At 35.9% G+C, this 20,950-nt stretch overlaps 2 protein-coding genes across 2 annotated transcripts; both read left to right on the forward strand.

Annotated features, from left to right (window-relative positions):
* Positions 1-396: 396 nt before the first annotated feature.
* On the forward strand, positions 397-1,049 carry LOC121744938 (ethylene-responsive transcription factor ERF036-like). The gene has a single exon (XM_042138652.1). It carries the CDS (start codon positions 440-442, stop codon positions 1,010-1,012), a length of 573 nt encoding a protein of 190 aa, XP_041994586.1. The 5' UTR covers positions 397-439; the 3' UTR covers positions 1,013-1,049.
* Positions 1,050-7,760: 6,711 nt separating this feature from the next.
* LOC121744881 (DNA topoisomerase 1-like) lies at positions 7,761-15,559 on the forward strand. Its single transcript, XM_042138559.1, has 16 exons — positions 7,761-7,975; positions 9,473-10,616; positions 10,786-10,980; positions 11,786-11,866; positions 12,076-12,135; positions 12,228-12,322; positions 12,433-12,589; positions 12,689-12,814; positions 12,949-13,029; positions 13,276-13,366; positions 13,454-13,587; positions 14,302-14,370; positions 14,449-14,538; positions 14,754-14,857; positions 14,936-15,104; positions 15,184-15,559. Exons 2-16 carry the CDS (start codon positions 9,486-9,488, stop codon positions 15,250-15,252), a joined length of 2,652 nt encoding a protein of 883 aa, XP_041994493.1. The 5' UTR covers positions 7,761-7,975; positions 9,473-9,485; the 3' UTR covers positions 15,253-15,559.
* Positions 15,560-20,950: the final 5,391 nt, after the last annotated feature.

Here is a 20,950-nt window from a genome sequence, read left to right on the forward strand (position 1 = left end):
AGGCAGAAAAAGTGGGGTCGGGCCCACAACCATGCAGCTGGCAAGAGCACGGTTGTGGACGCTCTTAAGCTATGAGTTTCAGCGTCTTGAAATAGTATAAAAAAATCAAATCAAATCAAAATGATGAAAACAAATCAGCCATAAAAGTTGGGTCGGTGGAGACGGCCCCTTCATGCACCCTTAATTTTATTCCACACCAAAAAATCATAAACATAAAAATAAAAGAATTGTAAAAGAAAGTTTCTCCTACCAACCGATACATACACTATACACACACGAACACGGAAGAAGAAAAAAAAAACTCACGTCACATAATAATATTTCAACACTCTCTGCACACCACACACACACACACACACATACATGTATATATATATATATGTATAGTAGCTGTATCCAAATCTATGCCTTCATTGAGAAATTGAGATCATTCCTCTCAATGGGTGAGTTGGCCGAGTCCAGCAAAAAGAGAGCCAGCGACGAAGCGGCGGCCCAAAAGAGAAACGGAAGCGGGCATCGTGTGTACAGAGGGGTGAGAATGCGGGCCTGGGGGAAATGGGTATCCGAGATCCGACAGCCCAAGAAGAAGTCCAGGATCTGGCTCGGCACTTTCGCCACCGCCGAGATGGCCGCGAGGGCCCACGACGCCGCCGCCCTCGCCGTCAAGGGCGCCGCCGCCATCCTCAACTTCCCGGAGATATCCGACCTGCTGCCACGCCCCGCCACCTCCTCGCCGCAGGACGTCCAGGCCGCGGCCACCAAGGCGGCGCTGATGGACCACCTGGCTCATGATGCGTCGGCGGTGGAGCTGGGACTCGGAGAGATAGTGGAGCTGCCGCGCCTCTGTGAAGGGGAGGAGGTCGTCGTGGCGGCGGACGTGGGATTGGAATGGGAATGGGATTGCTATTTCAATCAACCGAGTCTCCATAGTTTAGAGGATAATTCAATGCTCATTGATGATTTCATGTCTCCCAATTTTCAAGGCCTCTTCTCGAATCATCTTTTTTGTTAATGTCTCTTTTCATCCAATTTTGAGTTTTATTTGCCAATTCATCTTCCTCGTCTTCTTTTCCTTACAACATCCACGGTGGGACGGATGTCCCGACCGATTTCCCAAAAACACCTCTCACGTCATAATGACGGACATCCCCAAGGATATCCCGACCGACATCCCACAATAATAAAAATTCACAAATTCACTAAATTAAACAATTTACGGAATTAAAATTTCGACACGAATACGGAAAAAATGCAACCATTTTATTTAAAACAAAAAACATACATAATTATTTTAAAAAAAATACATAGTTAAAAAAATATAGTTTCAAAAGAAATTAAAGTAGAGAGAGAAACTCGTTAAAACAAGTGGTGTGAATGAAATGAAGTTCAACGAGCTGTATATATATAGTTTTTTTTGTAAAAAAAATGAAAAATCGGGAGGTCCGCCGGGACGTCCGTCGTGTCACCACAATGGCGGACGTCATCGGAATGCCGCGGAACTCCGATGTCCGCAACGTACGTCCGCGTTCGCCTCCTTGCTGCCTAATGGTGGACGTGCCATAGTGGATGCTCTTATAGTGTTATACTCTATCCCTACTCATTACTAGTACTAGTAGTATTTTCTTTGAGATTGTAATGATAAAAATACTATAATTACTTAACGTACAAACATTGTGAAGGAAAATAGTCAATGCCAACTACTTCCATTTCTTGATATTCTATCTGTTCCATAATCGTAGAGTCATTTTGGTACGTTCTATAGTAGTTGAATCATTTCCCTTTTTAGGAAAAATCAACACATTTCTTCTCACTTATTTTTTCCTCTCTCATACTTTATTAGTCTTTTTTTTCTTTATATTGCACATTATTTTCTTAATCTCCATGTTGGAAAGAAATGCATTCACTACTATGGAACGGTGGGAATAGTATTTAGCATGACATCCAATAGTCTATTTTATTAATGCTTCTTATTGCCGTACTTGTCGCTTGGGGCGGACACAAAAAATGACATTAGTAGGGCTATATTATCAAAATTTTATTTGAAAATTTATTTTAGATAGTTTAGATCATTATAGAAGCTTTTAGTTTTTATAGTATTAAATTTTTTATTTTCTAAAACTTTTAGGGAAAGAGAAAAAAGAGAATTTGACATAAATTGATTTAAAAGTGGAGTGAAAAATATCATTTCTGATAATCAAACTATAAGAAAATATCATATCTAATACTAGAGACAAATAAAAAAAATATCATGTCCGATACATAGACATGAAAGTCCAAAAAAGTCCTTTATACCTTTAGGGCATTTTTGGTACAAATTTATAATGAATAGTGAAAAGTACCAAGAACGTGATTACACCTTACTACCTTAGTTTAGGAAGTAGCCATGGTATTTTTATAGTTTAGGACAATTGGCATTGAAAATGCAAAGTGTCGCATTAAACTACTCATATTTACCGCCAGAGACAAATTTGCTGAAGCCAAACAGTGAGCGACTGTGCGGAAGCAATAATTTTCGTATATATATATATATAGTAAAACATCCATGTCGACAGTTTGACTCTGCATCTCTGCTCAATTCTCAATTGGGAATTCGACAATTTTTTCACCATTCTAAATTTCTAATTAATTACTCGAGTCCACCAACACCCGCTTTCATTCTAGTAATATAATGATTCTAATTTTTCATTTTGAGTACAGCCTATTAAACATAATTAACACGGTATTTGCATTTGTTGGTTTATTATACATATGTTAAATACGTTGAGACGTTTCCTCGTTTGTTCTTGTTATCCACACAAAAAGAAGAGCTTATTGAGAAGATGGGGAGATGGGATGGAGGTGGAACCTTTTATGGAGAAGAAGGCTTTTTGTTTGGGAGGAGGAATTAGTGGAAGAACTCCTAATGGCCGTGAATCAGATAGTAATGAAGGAAAACACTAGCGATGTGAGGGTGTGGTCTGAGGACAATCATACTTCATTTTCAGTTTCTAACTTTGTTTTGCAGGTTAATAAGCAAACGGAGACGACTAGCTTGGAGGAACCTCGCTCCACCTCGTGCTCAGCTCCATGTTTGGTTGGTACTTCTTGGGCGAGAGACTCTTCAGATTAGGAACTCCGGGGATTGAAGACAACTTATGTAACTTTTGCAAGGATGAATCTGAATCGATCATCGAGCACCTGTTCTTCAGCTGCAAGGTTTCATCAAAACTGTGGTATTTTTCTTGTGACTGCTAGAGTATGTCATTTTGCTTGCCAAAGGATCAGAAGCATGCTTTCTCTCATGCCTTGGTGCCCCCTTCAAGAGGTTTGACAAGAAAATATGGATCTCTATGTTCTATGTTGTCTCGTGGACGATTTGGGACATCCAAAATAAAATAATTTTCAAAGACTTCACACCAAACTGGGAGTTCGAAAAGAGAAGACTTTTGTGGCGACTTGGCACATGGGTGAGGGGATGGTGCTCAGGATTCCCCTTTTCCCCTACACAAATGACAGAAAACTTAAACGTTGTTAGAAGTTGGCGAGGCTTTGAAAGTAAAAGGAACTAGATGGAAGAAGACTTTTGAGGTGTGCTCTTTTGTGGTTTTATTGCTTTTTCTTTCTTTCTCTTCCTCTGGTGCCTGCTTTTTCTGTTGTTGGTGTTTTGTTCCTGGTTGAACTGGTTGTTGGTGTTTTGTTCCTGGTTGAACTGGTGGTGTGGCTTTTTGTTGAGGGATGGCTCGTGGTCAGGTTGCTGCAGACTTGTAGTGTTTCTTTGCTTAGCTTTATGGTTTTTTGATACACTGGTAGGTAAGTGGAGGGTATTTGCATAGTTTTTGGTTGTCTTTTTTGCTTTGTTCATTTGTTTTAATGGTTTTTGGATTCAGTGGTAGGTAAGTGGGGGTATTTGCTTAGTTTTTTGTTGTCTTTTTTGCTTTGTTCGTTTGTTTGTTATCGACTGTTTTGCTCGCTGCACCTACCGCTTGAGCATTTCTCTTGTATAAAAAAAATTATAGAATTAAGATGGATGTTTTGAACTTAAGCATATGAGATAGAGTCATAAAAGGTGACTAAGAACGTTCACAATCCAATGCCACAAATCTAGAACTTTAATATTCATGGTCCCAATCCCATTATTTACTGTGTTAATTTATAGGAGTATTTAAAATTTTTAAAATATCCAACGTTATACTCCCTCCGTCCATGAAAAATAGGACATATTGTGAATGATATGTGTTTTAATGTATAATTGGTAAAGTAAGACAAAAGGGAAAAAAGTAAAAGAGAAGTAGTGTTAGTGGAATGTGGGTCAATATTATTAGTAAGAGAGAAGTTGTTGAAAACTTTTCATTTTTAAATGTGTTTTATTTTTTGTGGACAATCAAAAATGACAAATGTGCTATATTTTTCGTGGACGAGGGGAGTATATTTATTCGAATTGCGATATTTCTGAAATTGAATAAAAATAAAATTTGGAAAATTTATCATCAAAATAAAACATATAATAATTAAAGTAAAAATTCGAAAAAGCAACATATTCAAAAAAAATTACAAATCACAAAAGCTAGCATCCAAGTTGGTTGACAAAGTTTTCGTACTTTTGTTGTTGAGCCAGTGTCCTCTTTAATGTGTATTTTGATAACGCTTTGTCGCATACGGTGATCATAGTTGTTTCATTCAATTTATCCATTTTTGGACAACTCGTCCAATCGCTTCCCGCTTGTGCCACTACTTCTTGTCGTCCCTTTTGCCGTCCATTTTGCCTTATGTTAATCCGTTTTATGACTCATCGGACGACTCTCACTTGGCGCCGACTATGTGTAAGAACTCTCCTAGATCGCGAGATGAAAATCGACAACATCAATGTTCTAAGTAGTACCCCCTCCGTCCCTAAAAATTTGTCACATTTCATTTTCTGCACTCATTTTGAAAAAATGATAATAAATAGTTAAAATGGAGAGAAGGTAAAATAAGATAGAGAATAATGTAGATAAAAGTCTTCTCTATATTATTCTTTCTCTTACTTTCAGGGACGGATGGAGTAATTGATTATTGCCTAGTGATGGAGATCTTTGTTCCTTCCAATTCGAATGCAGTTAATTTTATTGCGAGTGCGAGTTTCTACGTTAAATACAACATTCTCATGTTCTCAATTGTTTATTTTCTTAAATCATATACTACTACTTTTAAAAACTCTTAAAAGAGCATCTTAAAATTAATTTTAGTGTACTACTCATTTAATTTTATCTCGTTTTGTATGAAATTAATGCTCTTAAATTGCACTAATAAGGGTTTGTTGGGGGTGAAAAGATGTGATGCTTGTACTTTGGATGACCACTTTCGTATACTAACTAATATCTTGATAAAAATTCTTCACTTCTTTTGAGATTATATCTGAAAGAGGAAATAGAAAAGATAATACGAAAATGAAAAGAGATGAGAAAAGATGGGCGCATGCAGTTTAGCACATCAAATATAGTAGTATTACTATTACTTTATAAATTTAAGATCCAATTTTTTCCATAGAACTTTTAATCTTTCTTCATATGAATATTTTCTAAACTAGAAATCTCGTATGCACTTATAAATATCCGATTATGCATGGTATATATCTAATTAAAGAGCTAAATCAAACAAGAAAGCCAAACGTCATTTACATTCAAATAATATTAACTACTACTACTACTACTAATTAAGTAAAACAACATTTAACTAGGTGAATATGATATATTTTGATCCTTGCTCACTCGCCACTTTTATGGGTTGAGACTTTTTTGGAATATACAAAAATATGGACTAGCACAAGAAACATTCTTATGAGTTATTTAGGGTAATTTTGAAGAGATTTAATTTCACGAATAACGGTAATACTTTATACATTACTCGATCTTACTAAATGTCCCATCTTTTTGCTAAAAAAATGTTATTTGTTTACATCGAAAAAAAACTGGCGTGTGGGTATTAACACATGAAGACACTGATTTTAATAAGAAAATAGTAAAGTATGAGAGAGAAAAGAAAAAATGGGTAAAATATGGCAAGAGGAGCAAAAGTGGGTAAAATATGATAGAGAAACTTTTCACTTTTAAAAATGGAACTATTTTTTTGGATATCGTAAAATAATAAAATAAAACTATTTTTCATGGACAGTAGTAAGACTCACATTATACTAAACTTTTTTACTCACTTTTCTTCACAAAGTCAAACATTTTCTTAAAACTCGCATCAGTCAAATATAAGATATTTATTGGGTACCGGATAAAGTATATATAACACTTTAAATTTTAAAATAAATGCGAAAAGTACTCCATAATTTTTTATGTAAAACTATAACAATATTGGTTAATTTGGTCAGCTTTCCTGTTCTATTTGTCTTCATATTGCATGCATCTTTATTTTATAAACAACACGAGCTTTTAACCCTTAACCTAAACATCATGTTTCACTTCTCAAAATATTCATAGTAAGTAGTAACACTAAATGAGTATATATGGACCATCACATTCTACAATCTGATTGGCATACATTGGCTGGTGAATTATCTCAATCTGATTAAATTTTATATTATGTTTAGTTCTAAATATTTTCATTTAAATTCCATTAAATAGTTTGGGTATTTAACTGTAATTTACTTTACAAAATTAATCAACATGTTTTTGCCACAAATTCTGTATCTGGTTAACTTATCGATTCCCATAGTATTTTAATAAAAACGAAACACAACAACCATTTGCATCAAAATAAACTACTCCTATAATTCATGACACATGATCCTTGGACTCAAAATGAAATTATACGAACTGTCCAAGAGAGGCTTCAAACCTTAATAATTTGATATTAATCATCTTTAAGGTTGTTTCATAATGAATTGTTTGTTTATATCTCGACCAATAAAGCCATTGAAACCTCATAATTTGACAACTATTTAATGGTTTGTAAAGGGTTGTTGGAATTTCACCTATCAACTTAAATATAAGTCATTTCATTGGAGCGATTAATTTAGTCTTGATACGGACGAGACACACATATTAATCTATTCACAACATGTAGCAATCTTTGAAGTTAATTTGGGAGATATTGCAATTGTGCTTGGTGGTTAGAAAAATATAATTATACGAGAAACAATATTTAAATATGGACCATGCTTATTAGTTATTACATACGCATTTCTCATAACCCATAAGGCCATAACTAAACCCATATTTATTTAAATTTCTTCCTAACTATCAATCATAATTTTTCTTTGATGCCACTAGGATCTCAGTTCGGTAATTATATTTTAACCTCGTAGTTTGTCATCACTATAATAGCAACAAGAAGTCATATTGTTAAAGAATTAATAAAATATACGTGGCTGCATGCGCTTAACTTTTTGGTTGATGCATGCACTTGGGTGGTTGATACATCATGCATAAGTTGTAACAACACATTATATACAAATACACATGCGTATTAATATTATTAAATGCAATTCTTTTACGATTTGTTCATTGTGAAGTGAAACTGAAATAACGATTGCGAGTTATTTTAGTCACAAAATAGCTTGGTTGGACTTGGTCACAAAATAGCTTTGGAGTTATTTTGCAATTCTTTTACGATTTGTTCATTTTTGCACATCATTTTATATTTCCTATATTTTATTATTCTTGGAACTGGATAAAATTGGATAAAATTGGAATCTACTCGACCCGTTGGACTTATTAATATGGGTGGGCACCCGTAAACCCAACCCGGAAATAAGAATGGAATTATGGAAATAATAAAGAAAATAAAAACAGAAGAAATATGTGCCTGCATATATTTATTTCCCCACTCGCCATACCCTCGTTTTCCGCCTCCGGCTAACCGGAGTCCGCTCGCCGCCTCGTCACCACCGTCCCCTTTTTTCCAAGACTCGTGCGCCTCGAGAAATAATCTCTCCTTTTCAATAGAATTTGAACACTGTTACAAAATAGTGTTTGGACGTCTCCGAATTGGGGCAACGAAGAGGGGGAAGGTAGAAGCTCAATATTTGAATTTGGCTCACTTGTGCTGCTTCGTCTTGTCGGAAAAGTTAGCTATTTGATCTGTGCCATTAGTTTCTTAGATTAATTTTTGGGGGTATAGTCTAGTTTGCCGTTTTGATGTTAGGGGTTTTGGCGTTTGATATGGTTCTGTTTGGTTTATTGTCATTTTTATGGTATATATGCATGTAATTGATTGTTGAATGTTGAGCTAGGGATGTAGTAGCTGATTGAAAGTTAATAAAACTGTTTCTTTTCTTGAAAATGCATTTTAGCATTATAGAACAGGTGCATAATGGTGATTCTAGCCGACAATTATTAGTTTTGGTTAATGTAGGTGGTAGCACTTATTTCAATTTCTAGGTTTTGCGTTTCTGTTAATTATGGAAAAAACATATTACAGAAATTGGGGATGTTAGACTGAAGTTAATGTGGAATCAATAAAGTGAAAATGCCTACTATAACTCTCTGATCATCTGAAAGCCGGAAACCCATTTCAACCTAACTTAATACCAATCATTGTGGAAGAGTGGACTATATCCTCATTAGAGCAGTTGATATATAGTGTGATGTGTGCATGAAATCAACTAAGAGCACACATAAGGTCTCTCTATCCAATCAGGGAATATTTACTTTGGGTGATAAAAACAATTTAAGCTAATTCCCCATATACTTAAGTGGATTTTTAATTTTAAGCTTGCTTTATCATCTAATGCTTCAAATAATCACATGTATTTATCATTTTAATCCATCACCTAAAGTTAGTACTCCCTTAATGGTTTGGTTGATGAGGATTTTGGATTGGGTGTGGCTTAGAAGACTATTGTGGATCAACAAAGTTATGTTTTGAAGAAAAAATGTTTGAGGTTCATTTTTCTCGTTAGTGATATTCACCTGAGGATGCATTTACTCATAAGACATCATATGATAACAAGTGAAGCTAGTGCTTGTGACTGTTTAGATTTTGGTCTATACTGTACATATGAATTTGAATTTCTGTCCTCGACTCCATCTTTAGCATGATTAATGACTGGTTGACTTGATTTTATGCATAGGTCATAACATGTACTAACTTTAGATGAATGATTATCTATAGTGAATATCTTTTGGATGCATATAGTTGTTTGTTCCAATGTCTGGTGTATCTCGTCATTTCTTGATCTTGCATGTTGCAAATATCATATTTCTTCTGAATCAACGACATATAGTCATTTTTTAGATCAATGTATCTGTGTGTTTTGAGTTGATAGATTAAACTTTCATGTAGTATTCTCTAGTGGGATAAGTATAATATTTTCACATACAAGCAAATTTTCAGTTTAACTCATGGTTTTGGGTTTAGACCACTTGCTTCACTGGTTGAACTGTAAAAGATGCAAGTCTTATTTCCATTGCTCCTGTTTGAAATTAATAGAATGTAGTCATGTACATAAAAAGGACTGGAGAATTGCTATATATGGTTGTTAACAATAGCATTGGTGTATCTGTAGGTAATAGCCACTGATGACTGTTGAGGCATGTAATAAGCAAAAGCTAATGGATGATATGGATGACGATGATGAACCATTAGTTTTTAAACGGAGTAGCTCTTCTTCTTCAAAGCAAAACCGTTCAAACTCAGAAACTAAAAAACCAGTACCTCATAAACACGATCAACAACTAGGGAGGCCAGCATCAAATGCACGGCCACAAAATGGTCAGAATAACTCTGTTCAAAGGAGTAAGATAGTCCCTGCTTCTAAGACACCTTCAGATAGATCTCCTCTGCTGAGCCCAAAATTATCTAATTCTCTTACCAAGGAATTGGAAGTAAAGTCTACCGTGGTAGATTCTAGACCCTCCACTTCAATGAGAGTTGAGAATTCTTTGAGTGGATCTACTCGTGGACCAAAGGAGGTATCGGAAGATTCTGAAGATGATAAACCACTTAGTGCGAGGCTTCATGCTGGCCGATCAAAGATCAACTCTGGCAATGCTGATAGAGGGGCTAATGCTTCAAATTTTAGTCAAACATCAAAGGTTCCCAAATCAGAAGATTCAGATGATGAAATGCCTTTGTCTTCTAAGTTTCGAGTTAAGCCTGCTGCTGGGGGTTCAACTAACAGATCTTCTACATCTGGTGAGAAAAAACCTCTGGTGGCAGAATGTGGTCAAAATGGTTCAGCATCAACAGATAGGAAATCTTCAACTGTTTTGAAGAAGAGAATTGTAGATAGTATAAAACCTTCAGACGCATCTTCTTTAAAAAGGCCCAAGTTATCTGAGACATCTACACTTCATAAAAATAAAGAATTGTCCATTAAAGCTGAAATGAAGGAAGAAGATGATGAAGATCATGTTCCAATATCACAAAGAATAAAGAAGACGGCTGTTGCTGAGAAGATATCAGCACCGATAAAAAAATTGACTACACCTGCAACTCCAATAACCAAGAAGTTCAATAAAAAACCAAATAAGACCATTAAAAACACAAAGTATTCTGAGTCATCAAAGGTTCCTCCTAGCTCTGGTGAAGGGCAGAAGTGGACCACTTTGGTCCATAGTGGTGTGATTTTTCCACCTCCATACAAGCCTCATGGTGTCAAGATTCTCTATAAAGGGAAGCCTGTTGACTTGACCCCAGAACAGGAAGAGGTGCTCTCTCTCTCTCTCTCTCTCTCACACACACACACACACACACACACACTTACCTATCTAGTGCATCTACGCTTATGATAGCCTGTTTCCCATCAGTAATCATTTTTTGTAGAATTGCGTTTATTACTTGGAATCATATTAATGTCTTCATTTCTCCTATTTGCAGGTGGCGACAATGTTTGCAGTGATGCTTGATACTGAATACATGGATAAGCCCAAGTTCAAAGAGAACTTCATGGATGACTGGCGGAAGATTTTGGGAAAAAATCATATTATTCAGAGCTTAGAGCACTGTGATTTCACTTCAATATATGATTGGCATCAGAGTGAAAAGGAGAAGAAGAAACAGATGACAACAGAGGTGTGCTAGGGTTACATTTTGAAGGCTTCGTATATTCAATATCGTCGATATTGAGCCTATCTGATTCTATGCTTTATTTGTTTCTTGTTAATTGTGTCTAATGTGCTATAAACATGGCCGTCACATGACATTTACATGTTATCTCTTTAATATTTTTTGAGGCGACATGAGATCTTTTTCTTGATGTAACTGTTTACAAACATTTCTTTTCCTCATAAAAGAAAATAACACATTTGAAGCAAGATAAAACTGTAGACGGACATGTTAGGTTTTTGATCCTATGTTGTTGGAGTTCAGCTGATGTTTTATATGAAAATATTTGTTGGTGTATTCAAGACAGTCTTATTGAATAAATGGCCAAATCATTTTGGTCAAGATTTCAACATGATGTAGTTTTGTATTGCTTTCCGTTTTGTATTGCTTTCCGTGTATAAGCTCAGGATAACATCACATAAGTGATTGTTGTTAGTTTCTTGACCCTTTTTCAGTTTTCAGCATGTAGCAAATGTGGTTACTTGTGTTGAAAAATATTGATTTGCTACAATCTTGGCACTGCAAGTGATGTTATGGCTCATCTTGATTATGTGCTAGGCTGCTAGCAGTCTTGTTCCATCAACTCTTAGTTTGTTTAGTGGCAATTTTTCGGTACAGCATCATGACCAGAGCGGTGAGAACCTGAGAATCTAATCAATGTGTTAACAGAAACAAAAAAGAAAAAGAAATCAACCATGTGGCTGATATGTAAATTAGTTACTTATTTACATGGACATGCCGTCTTCACTTCATCTTTCTTTTCACTGGGCAGGAGAAGAAAGCTCTGAAAGAGGAGAAACTGAAGCAAGAGGAAAAATATATGTGGGCCATTGTTGATGGTGTGAAAGAGAAGGTATAATTGTTATCTTGATCTATGCTTGATCTCTTTTCCCAACCGCACATCTCAAATAGTCTATGCTTTTCTCTTTCAGCATTACTAGACACTTTGTCACAATCTTTACTTAGATCCCTGCGGGTGTAGAACTGAACCTTCATTTTCTTTCATTAACTTTAGCTATACTGAAACTTTTGTGATCATCTTTTTGATGTGCCCATTTACAGGTTGGAAACTTCAGAGTTGAACCACCTGGATTGTTCCGCGGCCGGGGTGAGCACCCAAAGGTGCACTGAAGTTTTCCTTCTAACAGTAAAGCATTGTTGTTAGTGTGAAAATTTAAGCTTTTACATATTTATATTGTTGATGATCAATACAGATGGGGAAACTGAAAAAAAGAATTTGCCCAAGTGACATAACTATCAATATTGGGAGGGATGCTCCAATTCCTGAGTGTCCTATCCCTGGCCAAAGGTTCGGCTAATGACTCCTTTTGTTGAAATACCAATAGAATGAACAGTTTTTTTCTGCTTCAAGTGGGAACTTTTCTAAAATTAATACTCTTTGATCTTCATGGCTGGCAGCTGGAAAGAAATAAGACACGACAACACAGTGACATGGTTAGCTTTCTGGAACGACCCCATTAATCCGAAGGAATTCAAATATGTTTTTCTTGCTGCAAGTAGTACCTTAAAAGGTCAAAGTGACAAAGAGAAGTATGAGAAAGCCAGGCTATTAAAGGTGATTCTAAACTCCAAGTCCAATTTTCTTACCTGTTGTTTTTGTTGGTTGTGAAGATTGGTGTACTAATTGTTTGCATGTTGTGGTTTTCTAATGAAGAACTATATACAAGGTATCCGCACAGCATATACCAAGGACTTTACAAGCAAAGATCTTACTAAGAAGCAGATAGCAGTAGCAACATATCTTATTGACAAACTGGCTCTTAGGGCAGGCAATGAGAAGGTATAAGTTGCAAGAGATTTTTTGTGTTTTATCATTCTTTAAATTTCTTTTGTCTTGTCTTGATTTCTTCTAATGTGTCCAAGCTTTAGTTTAAATGAGGATTACACAGCTTTTAATATCTTTTTTGGTTATAGGATGATGATGAAGCTGACACAGTAGGTTGCTGTACGTTAAAAGTTGAAAATGTGAAACCAGTGCCTCCAAATATCTTGAAGGTCCCCTTCCATCTTTGATAGTACAACTTTTTCATATTCACTTTGCTATGTAGTCTCCTTGATTAGATTCTGTAGTTTGATGACTGCTGATTTAAAATGATTACAATATATGAACTTCGTTATCCTTAAATTCGTACAAGAAGTTGAGGTTTTGAAAGGAAGTTGAAAGTTTAACCCTGCAATGCTTACTATACTCAACCTCAAAGTTTTATGTTGAATTAACAAATTGCAATTCCCTATGTGCAGTTTGATTTTCTTGGTAAAGATTCTATAAGGTATCAGAATGAAGTCGAGGTTGAAGTTGCTGTGTTCAGGGCAATCCAAGAGTTTCGGAATAGTCAGTAACAGTCCACTAAAATAATATACATGTGACTCTGGTTTCTTATTGGTATATATATTTACATGCATATTGTATTATGTCCAGGGAAAAAAGGTGGAGATGATATATTTGACAAACTAGATACTAGTAAACTGAATGCTCATCTAAAGGAATTGATGCCTGGTCTCACTGCTAAGGTCTTCCGTACATACAATGCATCTATTACATTGGATGACATGGTAAGATGCAATTTGATTATTCTCTCTGTGGAATGTTTGTTCATTAATAAGTAGCGTTAATGTGCAGCATGTCTAATTTCTCATTCTCCTGCCATGCTGTGGGGATGTGAATGGGTTTCAGGTGAAATAACGGCAGAGGGTTCATTTGAATGCCTTAAGAGATAACATTGTACTAAAGTATCCGTGTTCAAGAATTTTCCCAATATTGAGTCATTTTGAGTTCTAACCAAGAATTTTCCTGAAAATGTAGAGCAATGCCTTTAGAAGCGGATGGTGGCTACTTTTGTATCTTTTTTGTTACTTATTGTAGTTTTATCAGAGTAATATTAAACCCCTCTTATGTTTCTATCAGTTGATGTGAACTTGTACTTATACTTGAAGTTGGTTATAAATAAATTATGATGCAGATTTATATGAGCTATCTTAGAATTTTGAATTCTTTAGTTGTATAATCTTTTCTTGTTTGGCAGACAGCTATTCTCTTACTTTTGGTAGTAATTAAATCAGCTGAATGAATATGACATGTACCTTGCTGTTAAACATGCATAGTGTATGGTATTTGATACATGATGCTAATGCCCCTGATGTTTATGGAAACAGTTTTATTTCAAGTGTAACGAAACCTCAGCCTATACTTGTTCTTAATAGTTAATATTGAATTCTTCTCTTGACAAATCTTGTTAATGACTTAATGCATGGATCCCGTGTATACAGCTAAGCAGGGAGACAAAAGGGGGAGAAGTCGCTGAAAAAGTTGTTGTTTATCAGCATGCAAACAAGGAGGCAAGATTGTCAATTCTGATGATCTCTTTTTGTGTGAACTTCTATTATAATGTCTAATTCTCTAAATGTCTTGCTTAGGTTGCCATCATTTGTAATCATCAACGCACTGTCTCAAAGTCCCACAGCGCTCAGATGACGCGCTTGGATGAAAAGATAGACGAACTAAAGGTAATGCCATGATTTTATTAGGTAGTAACAAAAGTGAATCAGAAATATTAAAGGATTTGGGGATATATTGTGGAGGCTACATCCCTGAAGAAGGTTTCTGCATGGGCTCTGTTTTTTGGTGACAGATATATCACATTTGTTTCCTTCTTTTGTTGGATGTTTTCCTTCTTGTATAAGCCCAAATCTATTTTCTATTCAATTGCTGGTGAATTCAGGGGGTTTTGGAAGAATTGAGGACAGATTTAGCTAGGGTCAAAAAGGGGAAGCCCCCCTTGATGAGATCGGATGGGAAGTCGAAGAGGAGTTTAAATCCTGATTCGTAAGTATATGGCTTGCTTTGTGGGCTAATTAGGCCTATGGTATGGTACACGTAGCTTATGGTGTTACTGTTGTGCAGATTGGAGAAAAAGATAGCTCAAACCACAGCAAAGATTGAAAAAATGGAAAGAGACAAGGACACAAAAGAGGATCTAAAAACTGTAGCCTTGGGTACATCAAAGATCAACTATCTTGATCCTAGGATCACCGTTGCATGGTGCAAACGCCATGAAGTTCCTATTGAGAAGGTGAGCTTTGGGTTGCTAGGTTCAATCTATTTTTCATCCTTTTCCATCAATAATGGTTGGTTTCTTTTATGTTGTGTAGATTTTTAACAAGTCGTTACTGGCAAAATTCGCCTGGGCAATGGATGTCGATCCAGGTTTCAGATTCTAAATTATACGTTAGTTGTGTTCCATAAGCCCCAGAGAGAAAGAGTGAAATTTGTTTATTCCTGCTGAAGATTCTTATTTCATTGTACGATCTCAATGAAATTGCGGAGCCATAGCTCCCATCTTTGAGTTCATTTTGACCATTGAATTCGAGAAATTCAGCTCATCGTTTACGCTCTCTTAACTCCCCATATTTTAGATCCAGCGAGTGATAACACTTCACATTTGATGAACATTCTTTTGATTTATTGCATATAATGATCTGTATGGTAACACTACCTAAATTTATACTAATTCTTTTGGTTGTTGCACCTGAAACTTGCCTAAAAGCTTGTATTGTAAATTTATAAATCCGTTTACTTACTTGAAAATTCGTAGTTGCTTGGAAACAAATACTACTATCAATTTACAGTTGGCAGTGTGCCCTAATCAATTTTTATAATTGGTATAGTGAAAAAAATTCTCTGAAAATTAATAATAATATTAACGTGTAGTTAAGTTGAGAATACTTAAAAATAATGCTTTGAAGTAGATCTATGAAATTTTATCATATCAGTAGTATGCTCGATTTATCTGCTGTGCTCAAAGCCAAAGCATGGTGTCATGTTGTACACAACATAATATATAATTCATAAATAATGACATTTAAATATTATTTTTTTTAATTAAATATTGTGTTGCATGGAACAATACATCAGGTTGTAGCTTTAGCAGGGGTTCCAAATCCGTGTATAATAAGTATTATACTTGTGCATCTTATATGCAAAACAAAAAAAAATACTGAAAAAAATAGTTAAATAACCAATTTTTCTAAATATATGACGCCACTTGTATCCATCGAGAGTTATTATTGTTTCAAAGTAACCAATATATTTCATAGCTAGCACGATCATGATGAACCATTTACATAAAATCATGTATTACTACTAGTGCATAGCAATATAACACGAATTGGCCAATCAACTACTACATTAAAAATAGATTCAGAGACACACAATCCGACTAATCGTTTTCAGTCTGAAGAAGCATAGACCACTAAATTAAAAACCTTTTTAATTTGGAGAATTCTTGGCGTAATAGTGCTATGAGCTGTTTTTTTTCCAGATTTTGCGGCTTTGAAAAGGTTCAATATTATTTTCTGTGGAAATTAATGGAGTTCGTGCCATTTAGAAAGTCCAATTTCATTCTCACGTGTACTACTTTTTTTGTATTTCTACACTCCACTTGATGTAAAATGTCGGCATAAGAATTAGTGTATAACAAGATTGTGTGACGGATAATCAATCGATTCGATTCTGTATATTTTTGGGGGAAAAGTTTGTTGTGTACACAGATGATGAAATTGAAAATAATTATATTTGACTTGGTTATAAAAAAAACAAAAAAAAAAAAGAGAAAAAGACAGATGATAGTAATTCAGAAGCAAAAACTGATTAAGAGGCAAATGCATTAATGAAATTCTTGGATGTTAATGCGACAGAATTTAGTTGTCAAGTACGGATATCTGAATATGAGTACCATATTTTCGACTTATACACTACCAAACAAAAGAACTCTATATCAGTAGTACTATTTTAGGTCAATTATATATTATTGGTGGGGGGAATATAAGACTATAGTTTAATGGTTAAGAGCACCCACAACCGTGCTCTTGCCAGCGAATATGGTTGTGGGCTCGGCCCCACTTTTTCTGCCTGCTCTCTGGTAAGAGCACAACACCCACAGCTGTCCTCTTCCGCAAGGACGAGCACAATTCAATTTAAAATTCAATTAAACAAAAACATTTTCATAATATTAAAATTTATTAAAAAAAACCTAAATAATATTACAAATGACAAATAAAATAAAAACGACATAATTAAAATCTTAAAAATTAAAAAGTACATAATTAAAATCCAAAAAATTAAAAACTACATAATTAAACTTCTAATAATTAAAAATTACATAATTAAAAGCTAAAATACCCCCGTGGAAGACTACTCATCCGACGGCACTACCCCCAATTGTCTTTGGAGGCCTAATATCATGGCCTCATGCGATCGAAGTTGCGAGGGGGTCATAGTTGACCTATCGGCCATATTGAGTTGGGCCAAGAGGGTCCCCTATACTTCGGGTGCGCCCGCGTCTCCTGCCAAACGTTGAGGTATTTGAATGGCTTGTAGTTCATGGATTGGTAGGTGCTCATCGCGGCAGTGATGATGTCGACCTCGCTCCAGCCGCTCCCCCCGACCGCTCTTCCTGGAGGAAATAACCATTGAACTTGCCAATTTCTTCGTTGGCTCGGTAGATGGCGTTGCGCACCATACTCTCGTTGCGCTCGATTGTTCCCGGCTGCCGGTTTTCATTATATCGACAAGCGATGCGCCACCAAAAGTGATCGCCGGATTGGTTCGTGCCAACCACCGGATCTTCGGAGATTTCCAAGTACGCCGCGAACAATTTATCCATCTCGGCCGGAGTGTACGGTGTGCGGACACCGCGAGTAGGAGGAGTCGGAGTTTGGGAGGGGGCGGGTGTCCACCCGTATTGCCCTTCGGGGGCATCTTGGTCGTCGATTGGGTATGGCCGGTAGCCACCCAGAACGCCCGAACTTTGGGTTTGAGGAGGGGCCGAATATTCCGTTTCCGGACTAGGAAACGGTTGTGAAGAGAACCATTCGGGGTTCCAACCGTGGGAGCCCGAGGGGTTATTGCCTTGGTCGGACATTGTTATGTTGTAGGAGTGGAAGAAAGATTGAGAATGGATATGTGAGAATGAAGATGATAATGAATATGTGAGAATGAAGATGAGAATTGTGTAGTGTGGTGTGAATTTTTTGGTGTGAAAGTTGAGGTATTTATAGATGAAAAAGTGTATTTTTGGGGGAAAAATAAAAAAAAAATTTAAAAGTGGTAAAAACGGTAAAAAAACGGATATATTTTTTTGGGAAGTGGAAAAATATTTTTTTCTTATTTTTAATTGGTTTTTTTAATTAAAAACCAATTTTTAATTAAAAAAATTCAAAGGCAACGGCTATGCCGTTGCCCAATCGCTGCGCGCCACGTCAGCTGCTCGCTGGCTCGAACGTGCTCGATGCATCGAGCAGCGCTGTGCCAGCGGCGCGAGCGCAGCGGCGGCGGAGCTCGTCCTTGCCAGCGACACGGACGGACAGACGTCGTCTGTCCACCTTTGCAGATACTCTAAACAAGTACTACAAACTAGTGACCCTACTTAATTTATTAAGGATAACAATAATGGAATGAGATTACTACTACTCATTTAACAAAGCACAATTATTACACATGAAGAAAGTACCAAAACTTCCCCACCATCATTTTCGATTTACTGTACTCACTCATATTCTACTTTTCTTTTAACTCAACTTTTTGCTACTATAGTAGATAGTTCTGAGATTGAGTGAATATATATATGCCCCTCAAATCCAAATATTATTATACATTGCAATCTAAATTAATTTGGACAAAGTAATTAGGGTCAACATATACAGTGTTCGATGTTTATAATGAATTTAACTTGCAAGTGATATGGTATAAAGTTATTTGAGATGATCTCAACATTTAAACCTAATAATTGACCACCTATTTTTTTTTATTAGCACACTAATGTTAGTTTTGATCTCAAGGTTATGAATTAATTTCAAAAGGTCGTGTCCTTTAAATTGAACTAGTAATATATGACACACCAACAAATATGTAAGGTGTACATATTTGGGTGGGTTAGTGAAAAAGCCAAGATTTGGAAGCATTCATGACTCAGAATCAAGTGTGAATTTCATTGTTCAAACGTTGAAAATGAGAAGGCAATAATAGTACTACTAATGTGGGCCGGTGGATAATGGATATCACTGCCCACCTGCGGTCGGGTGAGGAACATTGTGCCCTAATTCCTTTTTGTCTCTGCGTGTGCGTTTGTGCTCGCGCGTATGCATCTCAATACAAATACGCGTACGTATATGTGTCATTGTATTTATATTTGTCGGAGAATATGCACATCAGTAAATGCATAAATTAGTATATAAGAATACATGGAAATGATCAAAACAAAAATGCATTTTAATACAAAATGCAGCCCAAATCGTGGGCATAGATTAGGCGATCTGATGGTCAATAATTAACGAAAAACAGGGAAGACCATTATTAATCGTTTTAGTTCATTTTATAAAATCCAGCTTTGATGTCATTTTTAGATCATTTTAGATCATCCTTTTACTAAAACGACATAAAAAAACTAAAAATAACCTAAAAATGTATTTTGTTATGTGTTTTGCATAAATCACACAACCCTAACTAACGGTAGATGTACAAAATTTATTTGGTACGAGATCTATAGTCTAAATTTTTAATTTAAAATTTTATCTAACGACAAATATGCACCCACTGTAAAAAAATCTAAAATTTAAGGGGCTGAAATGGTTCTCATTGTCTTACGATAAAAGGGGTTCTCGTTTGATCCTTTTTCTCTATATATTAATATATATAAGCAAGTGTGGATATTTTTGAAATTGGGTAAAATACTATATTAATTCTAAGTATAATTTATAAAGGAAAGTTTCAGATCTACGTGCGCAAAAATTGAAGGCTGCATTTTCTTACATAAATGCTGTCTTTTATCAATTTATCAACTTGTAACAAAATTATATTTGTGGTGATTGGAGGCGGCAACAATATTTGATTGCACACCAAGAATATATAATCTCAAGAGTTAGGATAATTCTTCAAAACTGATCAAACCGATGTAACAATCAAACTGATTAATTAATTAAAACGATCAAGTGTAATTTTATTAATTTGTATAACAATTATTGATAATGTCTTGATTCTCATGAGTTTGGACCAAATTCATGTAAATTTGGGTATAATAATTTACATCCAATGTTAATTATTTCACATTCATTAAAAAATATAGTTATGTCACCCACATAAGGGGTACTAATATTTTTCTATTTGGCCGTTAATAACAATTTTCTCTCTTCATAAATGTATAAAATTGAGGGTTGATGGGGTGCGTACTAAACAAGCCCAACAGCAATGACGGCCCATCAGCCCAAAGCCCAAGGAAGAGTATGAGTTCGGCATTACCAAAGAGTTCGGCCTCAGCCTACAGCTCGGTAAAAGCCAACCTATCAAGCTCTACTCTCAGATCGGCAACCAAAGCAGGAGTATGAGTTCGGCATTACCAAAGAGTTCGGCCTCAGCCTACAGCTCGGTAAAAGCCAACCAATCAAGCTCTGCTCTCAGGTCGGCATCAAGCTCTACTCAAAGATCGGCAACCAAAGCAGTTCGGTCTCAGTATTCGACCGAACAAGGAGTTAGTGGACCCATACAGGATGTCCAACACACCCACTACCACGTGGTGTCAACTCAGGCCACGATCGTAGGCCATGACCTACGCTACATCCACGATCTTAGGCCATGACCTACACGACATCCACGACTTAGGGTGGGGATGCAAGCCACGATCTTAGTTCCATATATAAATAGAACTTAGATCTGATATGAGGGGGTTAGAATCTCTCTAGAGAAAAAATCATATAGCAAGTCTGTGTTGTAAGCTGTAATTCGCAGATCAAGCAATACAAACCTGCCCCCATTTCTCCCCGTGGACGTAGATTTACCTCAGTAAATCGAACCACGTAAAATTTCCGTGTCGTAATTTATTTTTACGAGCATTCATCATCATCAATAATTCGCGGATTCATCACT

Source organism: Salvia splendens, chromosome 8 (assembly GCF_004379255.2).
Source record: "Salvia splendens isolate huo1 chromosome 8, SspV2, whole genome shotgun sequence".
Lineage (NCBI taxonomy): Eukaryota > Viridiplantae > Streptophyta > Magnoliopsida > Lamiales > Lamiaceae > Salvia > Salvia splendens.

Coding starts and splice junctions, on each gene's coding strand:
- LOC121744938 (XM_042138652.1), top strand. CDS start 440: ATGGGTGAGTTGGCCGAGTCCAGCAAAAAGAGAGCCAGCGACGAAGCG.
- LOC121744881 (XM_042138559.1), top strand. CDS start 9,486: ATGACTGTTGAGGCATGTAATAAGCAAAAGCTAATGGATGATATGGAT. Junction 10,617..10,785: donor TGACCCCAGAACAGGAAGAG/GTGCTCTCTCTC, acceptor TCCTATTTGCAG/GTGGCGACAATGTTTGCAGT. Junction 14,858..14,935: donor AGGAGTTTAAATCCTGATTC/GTAAGTATATGG, acceptor ACTGTTGTGCAG/ATTGGAGAAAAAGATAGCTC.